At 41.8% G+C, this 24,960-nt stretch overlaps 1 protein-coding gene across 1 annotated transcript in view; it reads right to left on the bottom strand.

Moving 5' to 3' along the window:
- Window positions 1–3,398: 3,398 nt before the first annotated feature.
- Window positions 3,399–24,960, bottom strand: part of LOC113033260 (uncharacterized) — a 34,575-nt gene continuing 13,013 nt past the window's right edge. Inside the window, exons 2-16 of the mRNA XM_026186894.2 lie at window positions 20,318–20,373; window positions 20,037–20,149; window positions 18,876–18,950; window positions 9,766–9,909; window positions 9,249–9,326; window positions 8,958–9,109; window positions 8,722–8,776; window positions 7,575–7,649; window positions 7,284–7,392; window positions 6,600–7,103; window positions 5,777–6,220; window positions 5,556–5,654; window positions 5,319–5,452; window positions 4,655–4,706; window positions 3,399–4,539 (exon numbers count right to left, since the gene is read on the bottom strand). Of these exons, the coding sequence (XP_026042679.2) occupies window positions 4,403–4,539; window positions 4,655–4,706; window positions 5,319–5,452; window positions 5,556–5,654; window positions 5,777–6,220; window positions 6,600–7,103; window positions 7,284–7,392; window positions 7,575–7,649; window positions 8,722–8,776; window positions 8,958–9,109; window positions 9,249–9,326; window positions 9,766–9,909; window positions 18,876–18,950; window positions 20,037–20,149; window positions 20,318–20,373 (2,227 nt within the window). The 3' untranslated portion in view covers window positions 3,399–4,402. The remainder of the gene's footprint in view (window positions 4,540–4,654; window positions 4,707–5,318; window positions 5,453–5,555; window positions 5,655–5,776; window positions 6,221–6,599; window positions 7,104–7,283; window positions 7,393–7,574; window positions 7,650–8,721; window positions 8,777–8,957; window positions 9,110–9,248; window positions 9,327–9,765; window positions 9,910–18,875; window positions 18,951–20,036; window positions 20,150–20,317; window positions 20,374–24,960) is intronic.

Raw genomic sequence — 24,960 nt, 5'->3', positions numbered from 1 at the left:
AAAAGATCATTTTAGAAAAACACATTTTATGTCAGTTTATTGAATGGAAACATAAATGATCAGGAAGAATAAAGACCCAATAAATCTAGACCAGAGAAAGAAAGATTTCTTCTGGAACCAAAGCACAGTTATTAAAAAAATACTTATGGTTTTCAGAGAAACAACAGCTTCTCATTGTTCAGGGTAACAGCTTGAAGATGAGGTAAGAGATTTAGACGTGCCTGTTGCTAGATTCAAAGCATGTTTTTCCTCTTTTGAATCAGTAAAATAAAGCATTTGTAGATTCTGTTGCATTAATTAACAACTACCAATGTTCCCCTGTGGTTTCCATCCACTTTGAAGATTCCTTCACAATAGACTGAGAGATTTAACCATTTATAAACTGAAGAGGGGGGAAAAATCTCTGTGATTGGATCACAATGCCACATGTTGGCTGATTGCAAGCGCAGGAATTGTATCGTAAAAGCAAAAACCGCCTCTCGGGAATCACGTCAGGAAAAATCCTGATGTGGAAATGCTGCCAACTAGTTTTCACCAATGATTGTTAAAAAGAGATTTTGTTTTTCTTTAAATCCATTTCTGCAATTTTTTTGCTTCAAGACTGAGAGATGTTCTAATCCTCTGTTCATTGTTAGGGTTGTGTGGGACTGGCCGAGGAAAATAGCTTTTGATGGCAATGGAAGGGATACGGAGCTTTGCCAAAGAGGGCTTCAGAAGTTAATGGGCCGGTTTCTATGCTGACAGTAAAATCTTGGCTGGAGCCATCATTAGCTTCCGAGGCGTTATCTACTTCAGCGGTTTTGAAGATTATCTTTAAAGGGAAAACAGAAAATGACAATGTCAAGAACAAGAGACGAGTTTAAAAGCAAAGGTTTAATCAAGACTTAAGCCAGATGGAATTATCACCAAGCTAAAGCTGATTTATGTTGGATAACAGTTTGGAGAAATTCTTCCTAGATAACTGCTGTAGCCTTGAAACTGTCTCAAAAGCAAACTGCATCAGTTGGATTCACGTCTTCTTCTCTTTTTTTTGATACACCACCATGCTAGCTATCTATTCCCAATGTGTAATGTTTGATCCACTCATATAAAATGTTGCTTACACTGATTGTTTGACCTAAAGAACAAAGAACCACAAAGAAAGTGAAACCCATTTTCTCAGTGAGGGCTCATGCATGCTTGCACCTACAAATACTGATCTTTATTTCAGCAAGGGACGAGGAAAACCAGGAGCTTCTTAAGTATTTTAAGAATAAAACTGCATGCCTGAGCTCCGCTAAAACCTTTACCAAAGCAGAGGACAATAGGGACTGTTTGCTTCACAGCACTTTGGAGAAGGGAAGATCTGAACATGCAGTTTTCTTACCCAAAGACTGTTAAGGTAACTTGAAGCCTCGAGGAGAGAGGGGGTGACCCCATCCTTTACGCTTCCTACTGCAGAAAACTCAGCCAAAAAGAAAAAGAAAGTCACCCAGGTGTTTACAGTTAGGATGAAGAAGGTAAGATGGAGGGTTTTTTTGTCTCATGTTAACTGACACCACTTTCAAACATAATTAATTACAAAAAGTTGAAGATAACAGTGGTGAGGGCTACGGGCTCGCCTCCGAAATCTGGACTAAAAGCCATGAACGCGCACATTTTTTGTAAACGTATGCGTACCCACGCTTATGCACCTCCATCGCTGTGCGCGTGTGCTCGCTATCCTCCCCTTACAAGTAACTCAGGGGTCGCCAGAATCAGCTTCGGAACAGAAACACAACCAACAGGCCACGAGCCATCAGCAGCCAGGTCAGATTAGGTTTCTGTCGTTGGCAATGTGCTGATAACGCTACAGTGAGTGGCACTTCCCTACCGCCATTTCACCTCAGCCGTCCCACACTCGTCAGTCCTCGACCGGTCAGATAGGGTCTGTCAGTTAAATAACAGATAAAGGAAAGGGAATGTAGGGGTGGTGGGGATTGGAGGGGGGGTGCTTTAGCACCTTACTCAAAGGGGTTTTGTTAGTGATGAGGGTCACAGAAGGAAGGAACAGCCTAAAGACAAAGGGGAAGGGAAAGTTTGACTGGCACATTAGCCGGTGTCTCCCTATCAATCTCCTTAATCTTAAGAGACAAGGGATATCTTGAGTTGTGGGGATGACCATGAGAACAGGGATCTGGCAACACGAGAGAATTGGGGGCGCAACTGTCTCAATTGATTTGCTCTTACATTCTCTGCGCACAGATGCCCTCTCGCTCTGAGTTTATCTCCCACTCTGTGCCTGTTTATCTCTCTCATGCATATGACTGTAAAATTATATACATTGGCATTACACTATGTATCCATTTTTACTCATTTTACTGCAGCTTTAAAACTTTTACTTTTTTTTCTGTCTCACGGTTTTGCTCATTTCAGGTTTTCATGGTTTTGTCCTTGTAAACCAATTAGTATTTCATAAGAGGCTCATCACCCTTTCACACATATCACTGATGATTAGCCTTCTGGGATAACTTCAGCAGAATAGTCTCCTGGATAGATTTAGTCAGTCTGTCAACAGGCATCAGTTCAAGCAGGATGAGACCCATGTCAAACATTACCTCTCTATTTCAGAACAGAGGCACATCTGCCAAACGCTGTTATTGAACTGGCACTACAAGACCGTAACCTAGCCCCCCATAAATATTAAAGGTGTATGGTTAAAAAATATTAATGTCAAATTCAATCAATCATTATTACCCTAGGGGAAAATCCTGTTTAAGGTGTAGAAGCATTAGCAATTTTTAGCTTTGGAAACATCAGGATATCCCACTTCTAAACTGTGTGTAACAATGAGCCCCCTCTCTGCCTGTCAAAATATTTTGCCTTTTGTCCTGAGGAATCTGTTCATTTCACTGAGCTCTCTTTCAAAAATGCTGTCACTGACAAATTGGAAAAGGCAATGTCTCCACCTATAGGTGCAAATATAGCACTGCTACAACCATTTTTTGTTGTTGTTCTTTAATAATCAGGGCACAGTATGTGTGATGGAAATACTTGCATATTAAAATATCCCCAACACTAAATGCTTAAAGAAATAAAAACTTTTAAAAAAAATTGCAATTTTCATGAAGTTCTGCTGTTACAATTTGCTATTTAGATATTAATGTGTTCTTACATGAGAATGAATGTGATTTTTGCAAGACTGATGTTGGTGTCAAGTTGTTTTGGCTGCAATTATACCGTATGATGGCCAGTAAACTGTGTGTTATTGTTGTGTTTATACAATGTCGAGGCATTTTTTAAAATCCTTTTTTAAGAAAAGTGCTTGAATTCTGAAAAAGAATAACTACATTTTCCCGATACTTAAAAAAGGCTTTAGCTGTAAAATATTATCAATGCTGCATATTAATATTATTTAAAGAAAGAGACAGTTAACAATAAAGAGAGTAACCACTGTATTTTGATTGTTTGAAACAGTAAAAGTGAAGAAATAAGCAGGAGACAAACTTTTAAAGATAGTTTTGTTTGTAGATGCTATGTAAGTTTGGAGTAAATACAAAATAAAAGAGCATTAAACAAGCATACAACATACAAACATATAAACAAGGATAGAAAAAGGACTTTTTTTACATTATTATATACAGTGTAGAGTATAATGATATTAAAGAGGATTAAACCTGGAAGATGTTTCAGATCATCTTTGTGTTGGTATAACGCAATAATTTGTTAATATCTAGGCAAATAAAAGACAAGCTATAATCACAAAAAGCATGGGAGGAGATCACCATATGAACAAAATATAGCCCAATTTAAAATATAGTTATTATTTTTTTATCGTTTGCTATACCTCAGTTCTGGTTTGGGTAATTTAACTGTGCGCTGAGACTTTCAGAAACAAACGCCATGCTACAAAATAACTCAGGGAATACAGGAGGATGATTATAAGACGATGTCTGATACATGTATACAAATGGCGAGCAGAGTGAAATGCTTGTTATATGCGTGGATCAAAAAGGAGACTATACACTATAAAAATCTGTTTGTGTTTCTTTGACAAAAAAAAAAAAGTTTGTGATCATTTGTCATTGTGATCTGATCTCTCCCACCAACATTTCTACTGCATCTCAAAAGGAAATAAGTTATTTTGGTGTAAGAGAAGGTCTTCTCTATTTTATCCGAGAAAATGAGGCTGGGTAATTTCTGCACACTTGTGAGAATTTTTGTTTTCCTCAAAAACATCAAAATCGTGAGTTACACTTTTCTTTTTTGCTCCCTACAAAACAGGGATCCTCGTGTTTCTTTATTCTTCCAACAAAATAGAGAGTACAAAGTTTCAGTGGGAGGATTAAGTTAAAAAAAACACGCATTAACGTGAGGGAAGATGGCGTCCCTGAGTGTGTGTCTATGTGTGTCTGTATCTTTGTCCTAGCGTGTGTCTGCCTGACTATATGGTCTCCACATAATTGGCAGGAAATAAGCCCTGACGTCCGTCTTTGCTCCATCCCCTCCACCAGGCTTTGTCCACCGTCTCCACGTCCGTGATGATGTCACCCGGTTCAAAGGAGATCTCAGATTCGTCCTCTGTGAAGAACAACAAAATAACACGGTGAAGATCCGATAATCACAGTGTAATTATCGTGAATGGAGGCACTTTATGTTCCCATGCATGCCGATTATCCTCTGAAAGGCAGCTTACCTGCCTGGTAGTCGTAAAGAGCTCGGACGCATATCTGTTGCTCGGCTAAAACCTGAAGTGGAAAGGAAAACGGAGCAGAGGAAGACTATAATCAGAAAATATATTTCATGTTTAACTACAATTCAGAAGATTGAATAAAGCAAAAAAAAAAGAAAATCATGAACTTTCATGAAAACTTTCTCATATGAACTTTCATTTTATATGTTTTTTTTTCTTTTTTACTTGTTTTTAACAATTCAAATGAAAAGGTCAAAATCATCTGTGGGTCTGCGCTACTAGCAAGTATTGGATGATAAATAACATACCTCAATTTCAAAAACTATAAAAAAACCATCACTGAACAGCTTCCATGTTATTTTACTATGATTTTCCCTTTCTTATTTTTATTACGTTATTATTATTATTTCCCAAAAAATGCACAAACGTCCTCCTGTTGAAGTAATGCTTGTTCTAAACTGTACCACCCATATGGCGTTCCATACAATTTACACAGTAGACTTGTTCTTTTGTGGCATTCAGTGACACAATTAAAACAGTCCTCATCACTTGTAGAGATGACATCATACAATATAGTTTGAATTTAAAAAAAAATGTAATTACATAAACAGGTTTTGTGGGCTTTGCATTAGCAATATTATTGTCTGCGTGTCTGTGGACAAAACACCTCTTTTCCATTTTCTGAGATCTCTTGCTTCTCATCTTCATTGATGTCGTCCTCCTCTGCAGTGCCGTGGAGACTGTAGCACGTAGTCACCTCTGAAGTGCTGAATTCAGCTTCAGATGGATTCACACATTGCACTGAGGAAGATCAGTGTGAAAATCACTCGTTATTTCAACTGGTGCGCTCATGTGATATCAAAAAAAACAAAAGCATTGTTTGAACCGTCACTGGTTGCCCGACCTATGCCATTATGCTCCGCTGTGTCATCTCCCAGTCCGATCCCGTTGCTCGACAGTGTTACGGTCTCATGTTCGATTCCTTGACAAACTGGTTCGGCATCTAAAAGATTGGTTTGTTAATGTTAAAGTATCATTTTCAGAAAACTGCAGCATTGCATTTAGAAATAATGACACTGTAACAATCCACTTTAAAAAAGGTTTCTGTAAGAAGCTGAGGGCTACCTGCAACTGCTGAGTCTTCCTGTTTCTCTGAAAGCTCAGCAGTGGGCTGACTGTCTTCTGACTGATTATTCTTCTCTCCATTTTCCTTTGTCTCCTCTTCATCCGTTTCTATCTCAGCTGGTTCCTCGATTGATGCTGGCTCAGTTTCCTCTTTTAATTCTTCCATCACCTCCTCCTCCTTGTCCTCCTTCTCATGGTCCTCCTGTTCTTCCTGTTCTTCCTCCTCTTTTTCTTTTTCTTCTCCTTCTTCTTCTTCTTCTTCCTCCTCTATTTCTATCAGGGCTGGTTCTGTGGTGACAGCAAAAGGCTCTGGTTTTGTTTCAGGATTATCTTCCTCCTGCTCCTCCATATCCTCTTCCTCATCCTCCTCCACCAGCACAGCCTGTACTTTGTAGCCAGTGTCTGAGACCAGCTCAGTGTGCACATGACTGGCTGTGTTGAGGTCTGTGGATTAGAAAATTATAAAGCTATAAATGCACACAAAAAAACAAAACAACATCAGTGTATTAATAAGCATGCATGTTTGTAAAGTGCACATTGAGGGTATGTGTAATCATCATTTCTGTTTCACAAGCCATTGGTTAACAGTCCCTGGGCTGATTTACAGCAGTATGTGGAGTAGCTTTTGCAATAAGTACCAATGAAAGTTTCCTGCACGCTAAACCATTAATGACTTTGAAGGACATGTTTTAAACAGATAAATATGTTTCTTCTTAATTTTGCATCTTCCTAAATATTCTTCTTGCTTGTCAGTATTTTCCTCCAGAAAAGGTATGGTACAAAGAAAGTGAAATATATCTGACTGCATCATGTTTCACCCTACCACTGTTTGGCTGTGGAGTCTCATTAAGAGGAGCTCCTGGAGCCTCTGAATTCAGAAGAGGCTTGGAGTGCAAAGCTGATTCGTCAGGCTGGGTGTCTGGCTGTGCCTCACAGGGGTTGACATTTGCTAAAGTGGGGGGCAAATAAGTCAAGAGACTAGGTGATGCTGGAGGTGCAGAAGGTTCTGTTGGAGATGTAGTTTTGGGTTCATCTGCAGCCTGGTTATTAGTTTGTGGAATGCTAGGAAGAGGTGAAACTGGAGGGACAGGACGAAGAGGAGACAGGGGCGGTGACGTGGGCGCTCTGGGCTTCTGCGGAGCTGCAGCGAGGCAGAAATTAGGGCTTATGGGGGGGGAGACGGCACGGTAAATGGGGGAAGGAGGAGCCCGGTAAAAGGGGGAGACCAGGGGAGAACTGCGAGGGGAGGATGCTGCACTCTCTTCTGCTTTTGAGAAGATGAAGGCTGTGTCTGTCAGGCTCCGCTGGTATCGTCTGAACGGTCTGCCTGGGTAGAAAGAAAAAAAAAAACTGGTGTTAGAAGGTAAAACATGAAAAACACGTTTTATAACAAACAAAACTTGAAAGTGGATGCACTGAAATCTAGGGCTTATTCTTGTGTTTGTATAACCATGTCTGCTACTTCGGGCGAATACGTGATAGAATCGCTTTCTTTTGAAGCTCTTACCAGTGCGGGAGGATCCAGGGCTGGTGGGACTTTGTGACGATGATGATGACAGCTGCCGAAAGAACTCCCTGGGGTTCATGGAGCGTTGGGATACTAGTGCTGCTGCCTCCTGCCATTCAAGTAAAATACAGTAAGCATTTTCAATATCTTAACCATTTCCTTTGACTTTTTCCAATCCAGCGGTGTAGTGCCAACATGTACACATGTGTGCACTTAGTTGGGTTAGTGCTACTTCAGCGCAAGATTTAGTAGAGCTACGTGCATCTTTATATTAGTACAAGAATCACTTACTGCTGCTTTCTCTATAGATTCACTCCGTCTGAGACGAGCCCTCATGTCTTCCTCGTGCTCCCTCTGCTGCTGCTCCTGTCAGTGCAAAAACACACATGCAATCATGTTTACGTGCTTGCTGTAAGGGCCAGCTTATGGGCTGCAGCATAAAATAGAGGCTGGAGGCGCTTGAGTTTGCAAAAGTGAGAATTTCATGTAAATAACTAAGTGACAGTGAGTATGAACTCCAGCAGCAAAAGAGTGGAAGGTGTGCAAACCTCTGCAGGCATGCCTTTTTATCCACACCTTCTCAGTTGCGTACAACTGAAAGACAATCAAGCACTTAGACTTCAAGGCCAGTAGGGGTTGCAGAGAGGCAAAACATCAAATAAGCATTTCAAAGCTTTTATCTCTTTATGAAGGTACGACTAATAAAAAAAAAAAGAGTAACAGGAAGGCGGAACACTGTTGTTGTGTCAGACAATGTGAAACTTAGATTGTGAGCTATCATTAACGCCCAGCCAGAAATCATCACTACTCTCTCTTCTTACTTTATATTGTGCTTTATATTGTGAGATAATGACCATACAATAATAGAGACAGCCCCAAAAATCGGGTGACCCCCCTACGAGTGGCAGTGGAAAGGAAAAACTCCCTTTTAACAGGAAGAAACCTGCAGAACCAGCCTCAAAGCGGAGCAGGCATCTTCTCCGAATAACTGGGCATGAGGGGAGCTAAATAGTTTAAAATAAACACTGTGGAAGAGAGCCAGAGAAGATTAATAACTCATGATTAAATGCAGAGCCGTGTATAAACAGAGTGAGTGAAGAAGAAACAAATAGCCCGTCATGGGAAGCCCCCAGCCGCCTATTGCAGTGCAACTAAGGGAGGGTTCAGGGTCCAGTTCCTGATCCAGCACTAATTATGTGCTTTGTCAAAAGGGAAACTTTTAAGCCTAATCTTAAAAATTTTGTAAGCAGCCTAAACTCGCACATCCTCAAATAAAGACCAAAGGGAGACTCTGTACTCTCTTTCAGTATTGCACAGGGCCATTTTCAGTTACAGTAGCATTGCTAAGATGCAATTTGAAAACTTCATATTCATAGGAGCCACGAGTCTATCTTGTCTTGCTGTTTCAAGTGAATTTTGGCAAGACTTTTTCACGCACCCATTTTGATTTCTCCTCTCTGCGCAGCTCTTCTTCTTGCTCTGCCTGTTTCCTTCTGCAAGACATTAAAAAAACAAAAGGAAATCAGCACCATATTAATGTCATCAAGTAAAGATCGTCAAATACAATACAATTATCATCTAATCTACTTGACCACATTGTTTTTTGGTTTTTTTTAATCTGTGCAAAACATGGACTAAAAGCCACTACTGACAGGAAAACGACATTATTTCAACCTCTGCTCCTCAATCATTTGTAGTTTCTCGTTCATTTTTCTGTCCCTCTCCTCTTCATCCCTTCGTTCTTTCAGAATCCTTTCCCTTTCGAGGCGCCGTCTCTCCTCAGCTCCTCTCCTCCTCTCCTCTTCTTTCCTTTGTTCTTCTTCACGCTGATATACACACCAAAAAAGTAAAGGTCACAGTACAAAAACTATTCTGTATTTTCACTTCAGTTTTAACTCAAGCTGTAACTCCCTTTAAAAGGGCCCCTGAAATACATTTAGCCACACCAAAAAGTATAAAGGGTACCTCTGCTCGTGCCCAGAAGGAGTCTCTATTTATCAGTCTCATCTCCATTGCAGCATTAGTTTTTCTGTAGTTGGTACCCTATTAAAAAATTAAAATAAAAGGTTTTGCGTAAATGCAATTCAGTGAATTTTCCACTATATATATATATATATATATATATATATATATATATATATATATATATATATATATATATATATACATATATATATATACATACATACATATATATATATATATATATATATATTTTTTTTTTTTTCTTTTTTTTTTTTTTTTTTTTTTAATTTATTAATCTATTTGTATTTTTTTTGCATGGTTAAGACCTACTCAATTGTTATATTAAAAACATTGTATGTTTTAATCTTTTCATATTATTGATTACAAAACATAAAGAAGGCTAAAATAACTCCTAAAACACAGAAGTCGCTGGGGTTTTGTATTCGAGGGTCATTATATATATGTTATAGACTTTGTCTCCCTCTGATGGATAGCAGAAGCATTACAGGAGACTTACCACTAATTCCTCCTTTTCTGCAGACTTAGAGCTCCTTCGCACAAAATGTGTGGGAGTATGAGCTGGGGCCTTGCTGAGCTCAGCTCTTATCTTTTCTTCTGTCACATCCTCCACTTTCTCTGCACTAATGAAAGCATGCGCTTCCTGAAACATGGAGGACAGGGAATGAAAAAGGCATGGTGAGATGGTATCGAGTAAGATAGATGAGAGTTTAATCCACTCCTCGGCATGCTGTCCTTTAGCCTCTCTTACTCTCCCTCTCTCTCTCTCTCTCTCTCACACACACACACACACACACACACACACACACACACACACACACACACACACACGCACGCACGCACGCACGCACACACACACACGCACACACATAAAGAAAGAGAGAGAGGGAGAAAGAAATCCATACACAAGTGCATACAATTCCTCTGGTGGTTTCTCTTGGTTTCACTTGGAATTATGCAAACTTGGAGCCAAACAGTTGTGAAACTGCTTCTGTTGTAAGGACTAAGAGGGAACAAAAGCAGCAAAGACTTTACTGTGAGGAAAACAAATTTACGTGGGAGGGTTATGGGAGGACAGGAGAAATGGGAAGTAGGGAGTATAGCTAAGGTGATCAAATTGTGTGACTGCATGTGTTACAAAAAGGCAGAAAAAAAGCAAGACCCTCAACTAACACTCACTGAGAGTGTATCCTGAATGAATCTGTCTAAATTTTCTTTGGTAAGATTCAGCTCTTGTAAATCTTTTGAGATATTAGTTTCCAAAGTAACACTAGTTGGTGATTTTGCAACAGTTGTATATTGACACCAGGGGCAACTCCAAACTGAGACAGAGTCCAGCCCCTCTCCAGGAGACTGGTTCCAGAGCCCAAGCCATGTGTAGAGGTGAGCCCGACTATATCTAGCCGGTACCTCTCAACCTCACGCACTAACTCAGACTCCTTCCCCACCAGAGAGGTGACATTCCATGTCCCTATTGCCAGTCTTGGCAGCCGGGGGTCAGTCCGCCAGGGCCTCCGCTCCTGGCCGCCACCCGACACACAATGCACCCGACCCCTATGGCGCCTCCTGCGGGTGGTGGGCCTGCGGGAGGATGGGCCCGCAGGCCCACCACCTGCTGTCCTTTAGCCTCTCTTACTCTCCCTCTCTCTCTCTCTCTCTCTCTCACACACACACACACACACGCACACACACACACACACGCACACACACACACACACACACGCACGCACGCACGCACGCACGCACACACACACACACACACACACACACGCACGCACACACACACACAAATTGTGTGACTGCATGTGTTACAAAAAGGCAGAAAAAAAGCAAGACCCTCAACTAACACTCACGGCGGGCTGGAGTGGGTATCCTAATATCCCCTCGGCTTGCTGCCGGTAGGTTGGGGTTTTTCCCGGTGGACGAGAGGGTTTGTTCCCTGCGCCTTAGGGTCGGGGAACGGGTCCTGACTGTCATCTGCGCTTATGCGCCGAGTGGCAGTTCAGAGTACCCAGCCTTCTTAGAGTCCCTGGGGGGGGTGCTGGAGGGTGCTCCACCTGGAGACTCTGTTGTCCTGCTGGGAGACTTCAATGCTCACGTGGGTAACGACAGCGAGACCTGGAGGGGCGTGATTGGGAGGAACGGCCTCCCTGATCTGAACCCGAGCGGTGCTCTGTTATTGGACTTCTGTGCTAACCACAGTTTGGCCATAACGAACACCCTGTTCGAACATAAGAGTGTCCATAAGTGCACGTGGCACCAGGACACTCTAGGCCGTAGGTCGATGATCGATTTTGTAATCGTATCAGCAGACCTGCGACCATATGTTCTGGACGCTCGGGTAAAGAGAGGGGCTGAGCTGTCAACTGATCACCACCTGGTGGTGAGTTGGATCAGGTGGCGGGGGAGGACGCTGGACAGACCTGGTGCACCTAAACGCGTAGTGAGGGTGTGCTGGGAACGTCTAGCAGAGGCCCCAGTCCGCGAGATCTTCAACGCACACCTCCGGCAGAGCTTCAACAGCATTCCGAGGGAGACCGGGGACATTGAGTCCGAATGGACCATGTTCAGCGTCTCCATTGCCGAAGCTGCTGCATTGAGCTGCGGCCGCAAGGTGGTGGGTGCCTGCCGTGGTGGTAATCCCCGAACCAAATGGTGGACACCAGAGGTGAAGGGAGCCACCAGGCTGAAGAAGGAGTCCTATCGGGCTTGGTTAGCCTGTGGGACTCCGGAGGCAGCCGACAGGTATCGACAGGCCAAGCGGAATGCGGCTCGGGCAGTGGCTGAAGCAAAAACTCGGGTGTGGGAGGAGTTCGGAGAGGCCATGGAAAAAGACTTTCGGACTGCCTCGAAGAGATTCTGGCAAACCGTCAGACGTCTCAGGAGGGGAAAGCGGTGCTCTACCTGCACTGTGTATAGTGCTGGCGGAGCGCTGCTGACGTCGACTGACAAAATTGTCAGGCGGTGGAAGGAATACTTCAAGGACCTCCTTAATCCCACTGACACGTCTTCCGAGGAGGAAGCAGAGTCTGGGGATGAGGGGAATGACCCGCCAATTTCCGGGGGCGAGGTCACTGAGGCAGTTAAACAACTCCTTGGTGGCAGAGCCCCTGGTGTTGATGAGGTCCGCCCCGAGTTCCTGAAGGCTCTGGACGTTGTAGGGCTGTCCTGGTTGACACGCCTCTGCAATGTTGCGTGGAGATCAGGGGCAGTACCTGTGGACTGGCAGACCGGGGTGGTGGTCCCCATCTTTAAGAAAGGGGACCGGAGGGTGTGTTCCAACTACAGGGGGATCACACTCCTCAGCCTCCCTGGGAAAGTCTATGCCAGGGTGCTGGAAAGGAGAGTTCGTCCGTTAGTCGAACCTCGGATACAGGAGGAACAATGCGGTTTTCGTCCTGGTCGCGGAACACTGGACCAGCTCTTTATCCTCTCCAGGATACTTGAGGGTGCATGGGAGTTTGCCCAACCAGTCTACATGTGTTTTGTGGACTTGGAGAAGGCATTCGACCGTGTCCCTCGGGGTGTCCTGTGGGAGGTGTTGCGGGAATATGGGGTGTCTGGCCCATTGCTACGGGCCATTCGATCCCTATACAACCGTTGCAAGAGCTTGGTTCGCATTGCCGGCAATAAGTCGGACTCGTTCCCGGTGGGTGATGGGCTTCGCCAGGGCTGCCCTTTGTCTCCGGTTCTGTTCATAATTTTTATGGACAGGATTTCTAGGTGCAGCCAAGTGGCGGAGGGCTTTCGCTTTGGTGGCCTCAGAATCTCATTTCTGATTTTTGCAGATGATGTGGTTCTGTTGGCTTCATCGGGTGAAGGCCTCCAGCTCGCACTGGAACGGTTCGCAGTCGAGTGTGAAGCAGCGGGAATGAGGATCAGCACCTCCAAATCTGAGGCCATGGTTCTCAGCCGGAAAAGGGTGGAGTGCCCACTCCGGGTCGGGGATGAGTTCCTGCCCCAAGTGGAGGAGTTCAAGTATCTCGGGGTCTTGTTCGCGAGTGATGGGAGAAGGGAGCCGGAGAGCGACAGACGGATTGGGGCTGCAGCTGCAGTAATGCGGACGTTGCACCGGTCCGTCGTGGTGAAGAGGGAGCTGAGTGTAAAAGCGAAGCTCTCAATTTACCGGTCGATCTACGTCCCTACCCTCACCTATGGCCACGAGCTGTGGGTAGTGACCGAAAGAACGAGATCGCGGATACAAGCGGCAGAAATGAGCTTCCTCCGAAGGGTGGCTGGCCTCTCCCTTAGAGATAGGGTGAGAAGTTCGGCCATCCGGGAGGGGCTCAGAGTAGAGCAGCTGCTGCTCCACATTGAAAGGAGCCAGCTGAGGTGGTTCGGGCATCTGACAAGGATGCCCCCGGGGCGCCTCCTGGGTGAGGTGTTCCAGGCATGTCCCTGGGCCTCTTTGCTTAGGCTGCTGCCCCCGCGACCCAACCCCGGACAAAGCGGATGACGATGGATGGATGGATGGATGTATATTGACAGCAAAACTTACAAGACATACACTGTATCACTCTGTGTTGCACATTGTCTTCACAATAAGTTCAAAACAGCAAAATGAATTAAAGCCTTTAGTTTCAAGAGAAAGAAAAAAACTGTGCCTGCATTTCATGTTTACTGGAGAATGGACAAAAAACAAAACAAAGAACTATATTTTACTTTGTTAAACATGGACTTAACTCATGTCTGTGTGTGCATACAAGCATTTGTATGTGGCCAGGACCTCGGTATAATTTCCATGGAGAGTAAATCTAGGCTTGTTGATGGAGGGCCTGGTCTGTCAGCCTCCAACAGGAAACCACAGATTTATCCAAGTGACAACACTGACACTGACACTGAGCAGAGAATTCAGTGCGCCCTGTAATACATGTCAGTACAGTCCATAATCCATATCACTCTGGCTGCCACTGCCAACTACACACAGAGTTGGCACAGAGACCAGAGAAGTAGTCCACAGTGCTGCCAGCCGCACTGGGAAAATCATGGAAACAAATCAAGGTCTACGGGAACACTTCTCAGTAGCACAGCCCAGTATTCTCTTATGAATGTGCAAGTGCAAAACATTACAGACAGTCTGCATTTAATCAAGTACAGGACGAAAGTGTTCATCAAAACAACTCACACTCAAAGCAAATGCCCTTGTAGTGCTGAATAATATAAAGCAAAATAGGTATTACCATGCTTGTAATTTTAAGAGACTTAAAAGTGTTAAAAATGCACTGGGAAAATGCAAGGGTTTTTCCTTCCCAGTGTCGCCAAGTGCTTGCTAACAGGATGCCCTGTGATTGTTTTGGTTGTCTCTCTATTATTGCAGGATCTTCAGGTGACATCTGGTGCTATTTAAATAAGATTGAATTCAATAAACTGAAATAACAGTTTTAGGAAAAATGAAACTATCTGTATCTTATTAAAATGTTTAGAAATCACCTCTAATTCTATTCAGACCATTTCTATAACTCATATGTGAGCATGTTCATGTCATTTTACATCATTCGGATTTCATAATGGTCATATGTTAGGACAAAACCTTCCTTTTTAATCTTTGTAACTGTAAGCTCTTGAAGCCCATACCATACTGTGTTATGTTCCAATCTAACATCCATCCCACAGTGTTTCAACCACATGGCATTTGACTTGCTAACAATGCAATGACCTTCATTGGTTATCAGAAAGCTTTAAATTTGTACCCAGATTCAGATAATAACATACTCTAGCAAAACAATATAAATGCAAAGCTTCAAAAACTCCAAAACGTTCTATATGAGCTCAAAGTACTGCCTTAATAGTCAACCTCTCTATTCAGAATAACGTGTCTTGGCCTAGTTATTTCCATGGGAAAATTTCATAAAGTGGGATGTTGAAACAGTCTTTTTGGGACTTGTGACACTGATGACCTTGGCATTGAAAACTTACTATAGGTATAACGATATAACCTGCCAGGGAGGGAAAGTAGCCCAAGGTGATGTGACAGGTTGAGAGACTTTTTAGCTGTAATTGGGCTCAAACTCCACACAAACTGTCTCTCTGCTCTGGAACCAGAGTGCTTCATAGTCTCTTTCCAACTAAGGAGTTGCTCAGAGTAATAGGCAGTAGGTGGATTCGGGGCAACTCAAGTTTCCCCAGTTAAAGTTTGTCCCACTTGACTGATGGGTTACTTATAATAGAAGTTAGTGTTGGCCAGCGCTTGTGGCCGAATTATTAGTATTGCAAACATTTATTCTTCTTAAAAAAATGCAAGTTGTTCACGAAGAATAACACCAATAAAACTGTGAATTGACAAGATTGCTATAATATTTGGGTTGTCAGTTATTATGACAGACAACATGTGTGATTTGAAGTGCTTCAAGATACCTTGACCCAAACATCTTCAATTATTCCTTATTTACAAGCCTAATGTTTTTTTGAGACCTAATCTCCTGTTCCACCTTAAAAAAAACATTTGGCCTTAAATAACAAAGGCATAATGTGACCGAATAAATGTATCTACTTGTTAAGTATGACATCACTAGCCATCCCGAGATCTAAAGTCTAAAAATCGAACTCAGGACCACTGAAAGAAAGAAAAACAGGACAAACTCTTTCAGCTTCCCCAATTGTTACAATAAGGTTTAACGTTCAGATATCAAGAGGTTCACAAAGTTTAGCAGAGTTAGAAGTTGCCGGGAAGTTAGGAATCCAGTTTTCACCTAAAGATCAGATACCATGTTTTGACTGAAGTACTTCTAAAAAACTAAAACACAGTGCTCTGGTGTACCTTTGAAAGTAGACTAAATAGCAATGGTGGTTGGAGGGTCAGTGAAGATGGGCTAGCTGACATATCATAAATTGCCTGGTAGCTAGCATACAGGAGGAAGAAGATCCTGAAAAAAAGAGTTAAAAATGGGCCCATTCACAACACAAGGTTAGTCATAACACATTGGTGCCTGGTTTTGACTAATTCCTAAAATGTCAACACTGAACTTTTATTCAGCCAGAGAGATTCAAATATTTGATATTCGAGCCCATGGACTGCAGTTTTTAAAAACTTAAAGATATGTATAGTCGGCTGGCTGACCATGATCCCTAATGACTTTTGGGGGGCTTGTTTCTATTAAATATAACAAAAACATTACAATGTGTTAAAAAGGTGACAGTGTCATTTGTAACAGTAGACCCACAGTAGAAAGGAGACCCAGAAACAGGACTGATACATTATCATTTAACCAGCAGATACTTATTGTATGTTTGATGAACCAAATGCACATTTTATAAATATCAGAATTGGAAAAGATGTGCCTTTGTGAGATGTCCCCACTCAGTTGAGTATGCATCAGAGCATCCAGGTTCTCTGCTCTCTACAATGCTCCAATTTGTGTCTTAATTCAAAATGTCTTGAGTCTAACTAACTTCTTTGTTTAGAATTTGACACTACTGTTTCTAATCTTATGCACTTGGACTCACACATACACACACACACACACACACACACACACACACACACACACACACACACAAACACAATGCTCTTCTGTCAAAACTTAATTCAGTTATTTGTTTTTTGGTAGAAATTAACAATGGAAACACCTGCACCCTATTCATAATTTAGTTTTCATAACTTAATGCCACATTAACTTCAGTTTATAACACACCCAAACCAGACTCGCCTCGACAAAACCCCCTCACTGCCAGCTGGGACATGCAGCATAGCGAGCCAGAAAAAACAGAAACAAAGTGGAGGGAAAAGAGAAAAAAAAGAAAGATAAGTAAAAAACTTATGGCTTACTTAGGGTAAAAACAGCCATGATTTTAAAAAAGAACAAGCTATTGCATCCCCAGATGTTATCACCCATCCAATCTGTATATATTTATAGATCATTTCCATGGTTTTGTTTTTCACGTCACTGCAAGGTCAAGTACGGCTCAGAAATAAGAGAGCTGTTTAGATTATAGCATCTGGTTAATGTAGGCATTTAGCAGGTGAGGGAGTGACTTTTTGTGTATCAATATTTCAGCTACTGATTTGTTAAAATAAAACAATTCTCAAAGACCAATATCAGGTAGCCTTTGAGTCTCCAGTATATTGCATAATCATAATTACGCATCGAATCAGTTTTATTGGACATGGAACAGAACAGCGCCTGTGATAGATACTGGGGTCATTTGTGATCCTTAAACGATTTGTCTCCACAAACATATGAGCTGTTAATAATATTAAATCATCGACTGTACTGTACATTGGCTATGCAATTCTACAAATAAAGACAGCTTAAGTCTGAATATAAATACTTTGACAGATAATTTTTAAGGTTCACTACACACCAACTCCAATACAACACAAGCCGGAAACACACCAGTGTGTTTGACGTTTTTTCGTAAGCTGTCTTGATACTAGTGAGATCATCACCTGTACTGTAAATTATGCCATAAGTGAGCATTTTAGTATTTGTGGGAAAACTGATTAAAGACGTTTGCATGAACAAAAGACAGTTTTGCATAGTCATGTATGATCACCGCGTACTTCTACAAATGACATCCATGCGTCTATTGTATAAGGTCAAATTAGAATAAATTGTTTCTCTTCCTTTTTGCATTTTACATTAGCAGTAGTGACCACCGGGTACTTAAACAGTCCTGCTTATTAATGAGCATGTTTGTGTGTGTTGGCTAAGTTTAGAAGCCTCTTTTGTCCCACAGCTCACCTAAGGAGAAGTGATTTTCTTCATTCCCCTTAACGTCCACCATGAAATCATGTTTCTATGATTATGAAATCCCACAAGAAATTCTGATCAAAGAAGCCTCACACAAGACTCAGAGAGGGGATAGTGGGCTTTCAACTGGTTTCTTATAAAATCCCAGAGCCCACATTCATTGTTTTAAAAAAAGAGACAAAAAAAACAACAAACATTCCACAGATGCTCCTACAGTCGACTGGGTGATGCCTTTGTATGGAAAGTGGTAAACCTAGGGGTCGGTTCAATCCTTTCTACTCACTGACACACAAAATAAATACTGTTTGAGGGGCACAGACAGGGGAATCGTCAGCAGTGATGGACAGTTTTTGTCATATGCTGTAAACACACCTGAATCCTAAAAATATGCACATGCAGCTGAATCATAGAAATTACACAGTTCTCTTTTCTCTGGTCCATCTGCTTCCTGTCTATCTTACCACTACTTGACTTTGGCATGGGACTTGTGGGTTGTACCACCAACAACAGAATTTTAAACAAAACTTAGCAATCTCACCCTGAACCAACAAACCAGTAGGGCAGGAAGGGGTCTGAGGACAGGAAACTCTCAAAACAATACTAAGCAAACTACAAAGTGTAAATATAGAGTTTGAGGGTAAACGGTCTAGAATTCAGGGACAAAGATTATAGGAAAGTATAAAACACATTTTTCACTATTATTTTGGAATTTCACAGGAAATTAAACAGAATCTAAATGAACAGAAAGAGTAACAGAAACTGCAAGTGTTTTTTGCACAGCACTACCTCCGGGTCTAAACGGTCCTTGCACAGATGGAATTATTTCCTCTTAAATGAAGCCAAACAAAAACACAAATGACTGGATTTACTTTAGCAAACCCGAAGGCCATTGTCAAGTTCACATTCTTATGCACTGCACCTTAAAGAAGTTCTTGAGGGCTGGAATGTGGGTGGCACATTCTGTTCTCCTGTAGTCATCGACATTTTGGCCAACCTGCATACAAACAGGATGTAGACACTTAGACTGATATCACAGATCTCTCTTAGAAGACTAAAAAAAGACATGAAGGAAACAGGCTGGGAAACAACAGGATTCAAACGATGTCATGAGGCATCTGAAGACTGATCATCTTGAGAAGTGTTTAGTGTCGTCATGCCAATAAGTTCTCAAAGGGATTTAAAAAAACCAACTTGTCAATAAGTGCGTGTCTGAAAGAACAGGATTTCTCCAAATTATTTGAATTGAATTATTCCATTGTGAGGAAAACTATCAACAATTGTGTATATTTGTGTATTTAGTGACTATTTGTGTAGAACTAGAAATCTAAGCAAAGTCAGTCTAAATTTAAAACAACGGTCTCTAAAAAGACCCAAAATTTGAACCCAGGATCTCCAGGTAGCCTGAGCTGCATGTGTTTACAGTGCACAAATTTGATCCGCATGGGAAGTGTACCAGAATAAACTAAAGTTTGTAGATGAACATAAAATCAAAGAGTAGGCCTTTTGGAATGAAGTGCTCCTGACAGCTGGAAAGACAAATCAAAGACAGTAACAGTGGACATGTTTGGAGCAGAACAAAGGCAGCGTTTCTTTAGGGAAGAGCTATATACTACCATACCACTTCAAGCACCAGATACAACGGTGGTGAAAATATTATGGTTACAGGTTGCGTCTTTGACACTTAGGTCCTCTGCTCGCCTTGTAATTCACTCATTTTTCCACTGCACTGAGACATTTTCAAAGCTTTTCTTCCAAATTTCATGTAAGCCTCTGAAAACAAGAGTGCTGAATGAAAATAAGCCAGGAATATTTCGGGTTTCTCCAGAATACTTTATAAGTTAATAAGGGCGTACGCTTCTGTATCTGACCACAACAACATGTGAAACCCCTTATCTCAGAGCTGCAAAATGACCCAGCTGCCTCCAAATTAATTTAAGTCTGTGAGTCCTTGTGTTTGAAGCGTACCTGCTGTTTTCATGGCAAAGAATGCATGTGTGTTTGAGTAATTCGAGCTGGTATTTGTGTTATGATAGGGGAATGCTTACACAAGTTAAGCCCCATGAGCCCGTCTGCTACTCACCCAGCTGATCAGCACGATCCGGGGGGCTCCTGTCTCTACACTTCCGACTTTGCACAGTCCATATTGAGGCTTTGAGATGTGAAACTTAGCTGCCAGCTCTGCCACACCACCCGCTGTTAGGAAAGAGACAGATGCAGGGTGAGGGAACAAAGGGATATTGATGTGCAAATACGCTGCACTTTCTTTTTATATATCAACTTCTTTCAAGCCCAAGCAGAGGAGCAAACAAGCTTTTTTGTGGTCTTATGAAGGTAAATGATAAAAATAAGAGTCCACTTTACCTCCTGAGTCAGCCAGTTTGAGGTTGTTTGTGACTCCATCATATGCAAATAATGCCCTGTGAACATACAAACACACACAGGTCAAGATGCAAACAATAGCATGATTTCTGTGTATGCAAGCCCAAAGCCAAATGTTTTCCTGCGCATACCAGTGCTTTGTCTGAAAAACAACAAGCTTCCTTGCTGTGCAGAAGCACTATTACACCGACAAAAATAAATTCTTTTCAACTGTGACACACGTGCTCGCTCACTTTGTTCTGTCTCCCTTCCTGCTCTTGTTCACCAAAGACCCTTACAGCACAGAGATAAAACAGCACGGCACATTGTAACACAATAAGCTGCATTCACAGCATTTTCCTCATCGATGGGCAACTCCTGATTGTGAAATAAACAGTGTGCACACCGATGGGGCTTTTATTTTTTGTTAAGTGTTTTGCAGGTGAAAACCTGCCCCACCGCACCCTTCAGTGAGAAGACTGTTGCTGTGGCAACTCGACAAACTGATGATGTGTTTTCATGAGACCACTGAAAAACAACGGCTCAATTAAGAGCTTGGTGACTGATTTAAGATTGATACACACAATAAAAGGGCTTATATGTGGTTTGCTGCAAGAGGGAAATGTGTGACTTCATAAGAACCAAAACAAAGAAATAAACCTTAAGGCAAGTTCATTTTGTCTGTACTGGATCTGAACCCCAAATGACACCATTATGCTATTTGAGAAGATGTGTTTCCTAAATAATCTCGATGCTTTTGCATGTTTGAAGCACATCTGTGTAAATGTGTACGTTAGAGTCTGTTGCTTAACAAGGCGGCCTGCAGAGAGAGAAACTGTCAAATCTTTAAAGGGCCGCATGTGCCCGTCTGTGTGCACAAGTATGTGTCTGACTGTGGGCCTGTGTAAAGGTTTCACTGTAGGACTCCTGGAGTTCAGAGAATAACATCTGGAGCTGGATTGCAAAAGGGCACAAGCAACGATTACAAAGGACCAAAGGTGAATGGCCTGTGTGTGTGTGTGTGTGTGTGTGTGTGTGTGTGTGTGTGTGTGTGTGTGTGTGTGTGTGTGTGTGTGTGTGTGTGTGTGTGTTTCTGTTCTGTGTCCTGTGTCCTGTTTGTTTGTATATGTGTCTTTCTGGCTGCTGTTACAACCAAATTTCCCCCTGTGGGACAATTAAAGGATTATTCTATTCGATTCTAAAAGCATCAGTATCGGTTTAAAATGTTCCGGTTGACTGTACAAAAGAGTACAAAACAGCTGTTTGGTATATGGGTTGACAATGGTGCCAAATAACTCAGTTAGCATTTCTCATTCACTGTTATTTTTCCTGATACAACAAGTCTGCCTTTGTTCTTTCTCCCAGAAGAACAAAAAGCTTCAGTCAAAAGTCAGTCAGTATGTGTGTGCGCTGAGGACACAATAACCATACTGTGCAACCTACTGAGCAAGTTGCAAGCTGGCCGAGCATGTGAGGAGACATGTTGCTGCTGCGCTTTCATTTTTGGGTTTTTTTTTATTGTTTTTGTAATGTTGGCAAATGTTTGTTTAATATCTATGATATCACCCTGCAAGTATTTGAAATCAGATTGCATAAGAATATAATGCAACTTATGGGAACATTCTCCCCCAGCTCCCCGGCACGAGCTCTGCATCACCTCAAGCACTTACTTACGTGTTTCGGGATTAGATTAGCCACAAAAACTGCAGCAACAACAATGCTGCTCTCTTTTATTAGTTTTAACAAGTCACCAAACCACATCCGTGGTCTTCTAACATTCCAAGGTTGCCATTCCCAAGCTGTCAAGGTCAAAAGTCAATGTGACTGTGAAGGAGTCTTAATTGCATGTGCAAATTTTCCACCCACAGAGAACAAGCTTGCTCACGAGGTACGCTGAGCTGAGGGACACTCTTTGTTCTGCCACAGCTTTCACTAAGATGGACTTTGCAAAGATCCTATTTTTCAGCAGCTTTCTCCCCAAATCTTTACCTAATCTCAATTTAGTGAAGCAGTATTACAAAATCAAACACAATAAGTAAAGACCATCTTTTGTATCTATCCATCTATTGATACAGTTTTTGAGAAAGGCACAAATTACAGTTAGAAACTGATCACATAGGGTCTTCTTTGAGCAAGGAGACAGCAAATGTTCTACTGACTCAAAACAAATGATTTAGCATAAAAGGAAAACCTCGGTGAGGCCTACATATAGCTGTCATGTCGAAATCTTACACATTAAACCACTAAATGACTGCATGGACATATCAGTAGTTTTATGTAGTGAGCATGTTTTTTCCCAAACACAAGCTGAAGTCTTTTATCCTGTCTATCCTGGAAAGTTGTCCTCGACAATAAGACCAAAGTCGCTTTGGAGTCTTGCTTCATACCTGAGCCAAGCTGTGGAATATTACATCATATGAAATTAAGATTCCCTCTATATGCCCATTTTTGTCTGCATCACTTGATTGGGTATTTTAATGTAGTAATAGAAGTTTCAAAAGCGGTAAAGTTGTTCCCCTAATTAATAAAGCACACCCCTACCCCCTCACCAACTCGGCACACACGCACTGACTGACTGACTGATGAGAAAAACAGACGCTCTTATGTCTGTACTCCAGCCCACTTCCAAACCAAGCCAGCTATGACCTCAGAGGAAGAGAAGAGAAGAGAAGAGAAGAGAAGAGAAGAGAAGAGAAGAGAAGAGAAGAGAAGAGAAGAGAAGAGAAGAGAAGAGAAGAGAAGAGACACGTGAAAGGGCGGGAAAGGGGCCATCATGAAGGGCAATGGGGCGCAAAGTGGGAGAGAGTGAGAACAAGAAAAGAAAAGCCTAGAGCAATGATGTCATAATCTGAAACATCAACTCTTTAAAGTAATTAACAGTGGGAAATGAAATCTCAGCATCGTAGCCACAGCCAGTAACTCAACAAATAAACATCTGTTTTCAAAGTATTTAAAGAAATGGCAGTCTGGAAACACAGGCACATGCACACAATGTACTGTAAGCCTGAGCCAGTAACAATAGAGAAGGTTTGTCTTGGCCTGCCAGCGCCCCTGTAATACCTCCAAACATGCTAAGCTCTACCATTTCAAGATCAACATCACAGAAGCAGATGATTGCGTATCCATGCTCTCCCCTCACCAGGCTAAACTCTGCAACAGCAGAGTGCTGCATTACACAGGAAACACTTGAACACAGCATACACATTTCTCCTGTGCTGTAGATTCTGAAGAGATATTCTTTGATGGTTTTTTCTTCTATTTATTTTTTTATTTTATTTTTTAAGGGAATGCATATTATTGTGCTAGTCCTTTATTATAAAATAAAGAAGTAAAGAAGTAAATCTATGAGAATATATTTATGGGGCCCAGAATCACCGATCATTTTTCACATTTTTTATTAACTTTGCCATCCGTCCTCACTCTATATATTCAGTTGATGTGTAACAATCTTTACCACTTTAAATTCATTATTCTGACCTTCACCTCTAGCAACTCTGCTTTATTCCTCCTATTTTAAATCTTGTAGTAAAACACACCTCGTTCACAAACTGAAGCAATATCTCATCTTCATTTTTCTCCCTCTGTGTCTCTCTGACAGCGGGTTCTTGTGAGCTCATAGGTCATTTATTCCTTCCATCTTTGCCAGTCGCTGAGATATGAGAGGGTTTTTTATTTTATTTTGCACACTGCTGATAAACTGGGTATGAAGAATAAGATATAAATAAACAGATGAAATGCTGGGAGGATTCACAAGGATTAAGCTCTCCATCAACCATTACTTTGTGCCCCTTTCTCTCCCCAATGTATGGATACACCAGCAACTCCCAGGTAAAGCTTATCGACAAATTTATAACTACTTAAGTCAAGTCTTGTATTTGCCTGTCTACTGTACCTAAGATTTAAATGGCTACTTTATGGATAATGTCTTTTTATTACACATGACATATACTTCTTCTGCTCCTCTCAGCTTCACAATTCCTTACTTTTGGCTCAAAGATGACCTGGCCTTCCAGTTCTATTTTTACCTTGTCTCCCAGTCTACCACTACGTTTGCACTAGACTGGGGAGCTTGGAGACGTCCCTGCAGCACACGGCGCTCATTTCCTCTCTCCAAACATGGGCATAATAAGTCTAGTCAGACGTGATACTCATATAGTGACCACACAGCGACCCCAGTGGTGCACACATTCTTCCGTCTGCACTGCAGAGACACATGGAGGTTTATGGGAAGGGTTTCAGGAAATCTGACTAAGAGAGAGGAAGTAACGGAATAAAGCCAAGTATTTGTCTGGCTTGTAAGAGTCCTACAGACTGGTATGGTGTGACCTAAGTGATGTATCCTGAGTAAAAAATGTTGCATGCTAAGCCAAAGAGGCACAGAGAGCACACATACTTTCAATTAAGTTGTACAAGTGTGTGCATATGTCAATGAAAACAGCTTCATCAGAAGCTCCACTACTTTACGCACAGTCTAGAGTACCTAGTTTCGCAGCAGTCCCTTATTAATAACATGCATAAAACAATGTTGCTGAGTCATGGTTTTATATGAACTCTTCTAAGCACTTAAATCTCCAGATGACCCAGATTCATTCAGAAAAAAAGTATCAGAAAGAATGAAGGCGAACAAGATGAAAATTTAGTGCATT

The sequence above is a fragment of the Astatotilapia calliptera genome, chromosome 12, assembly GCF_964374335.1.
Source record: "Astatotilapia calliptera chromosome 12, fAstCal68.1, whole genome shotgun sequence".
NCBI classification, from domain to species: Eukaryota; Metazoa; Chordata; class Actinopteri; order Cichliformes; family Cichlidae; genus Astatotilapia; species Astatotilapia calliptera.
This window is presented reverse-complemented; position numbering and strand designations above follow the sequence as displayed.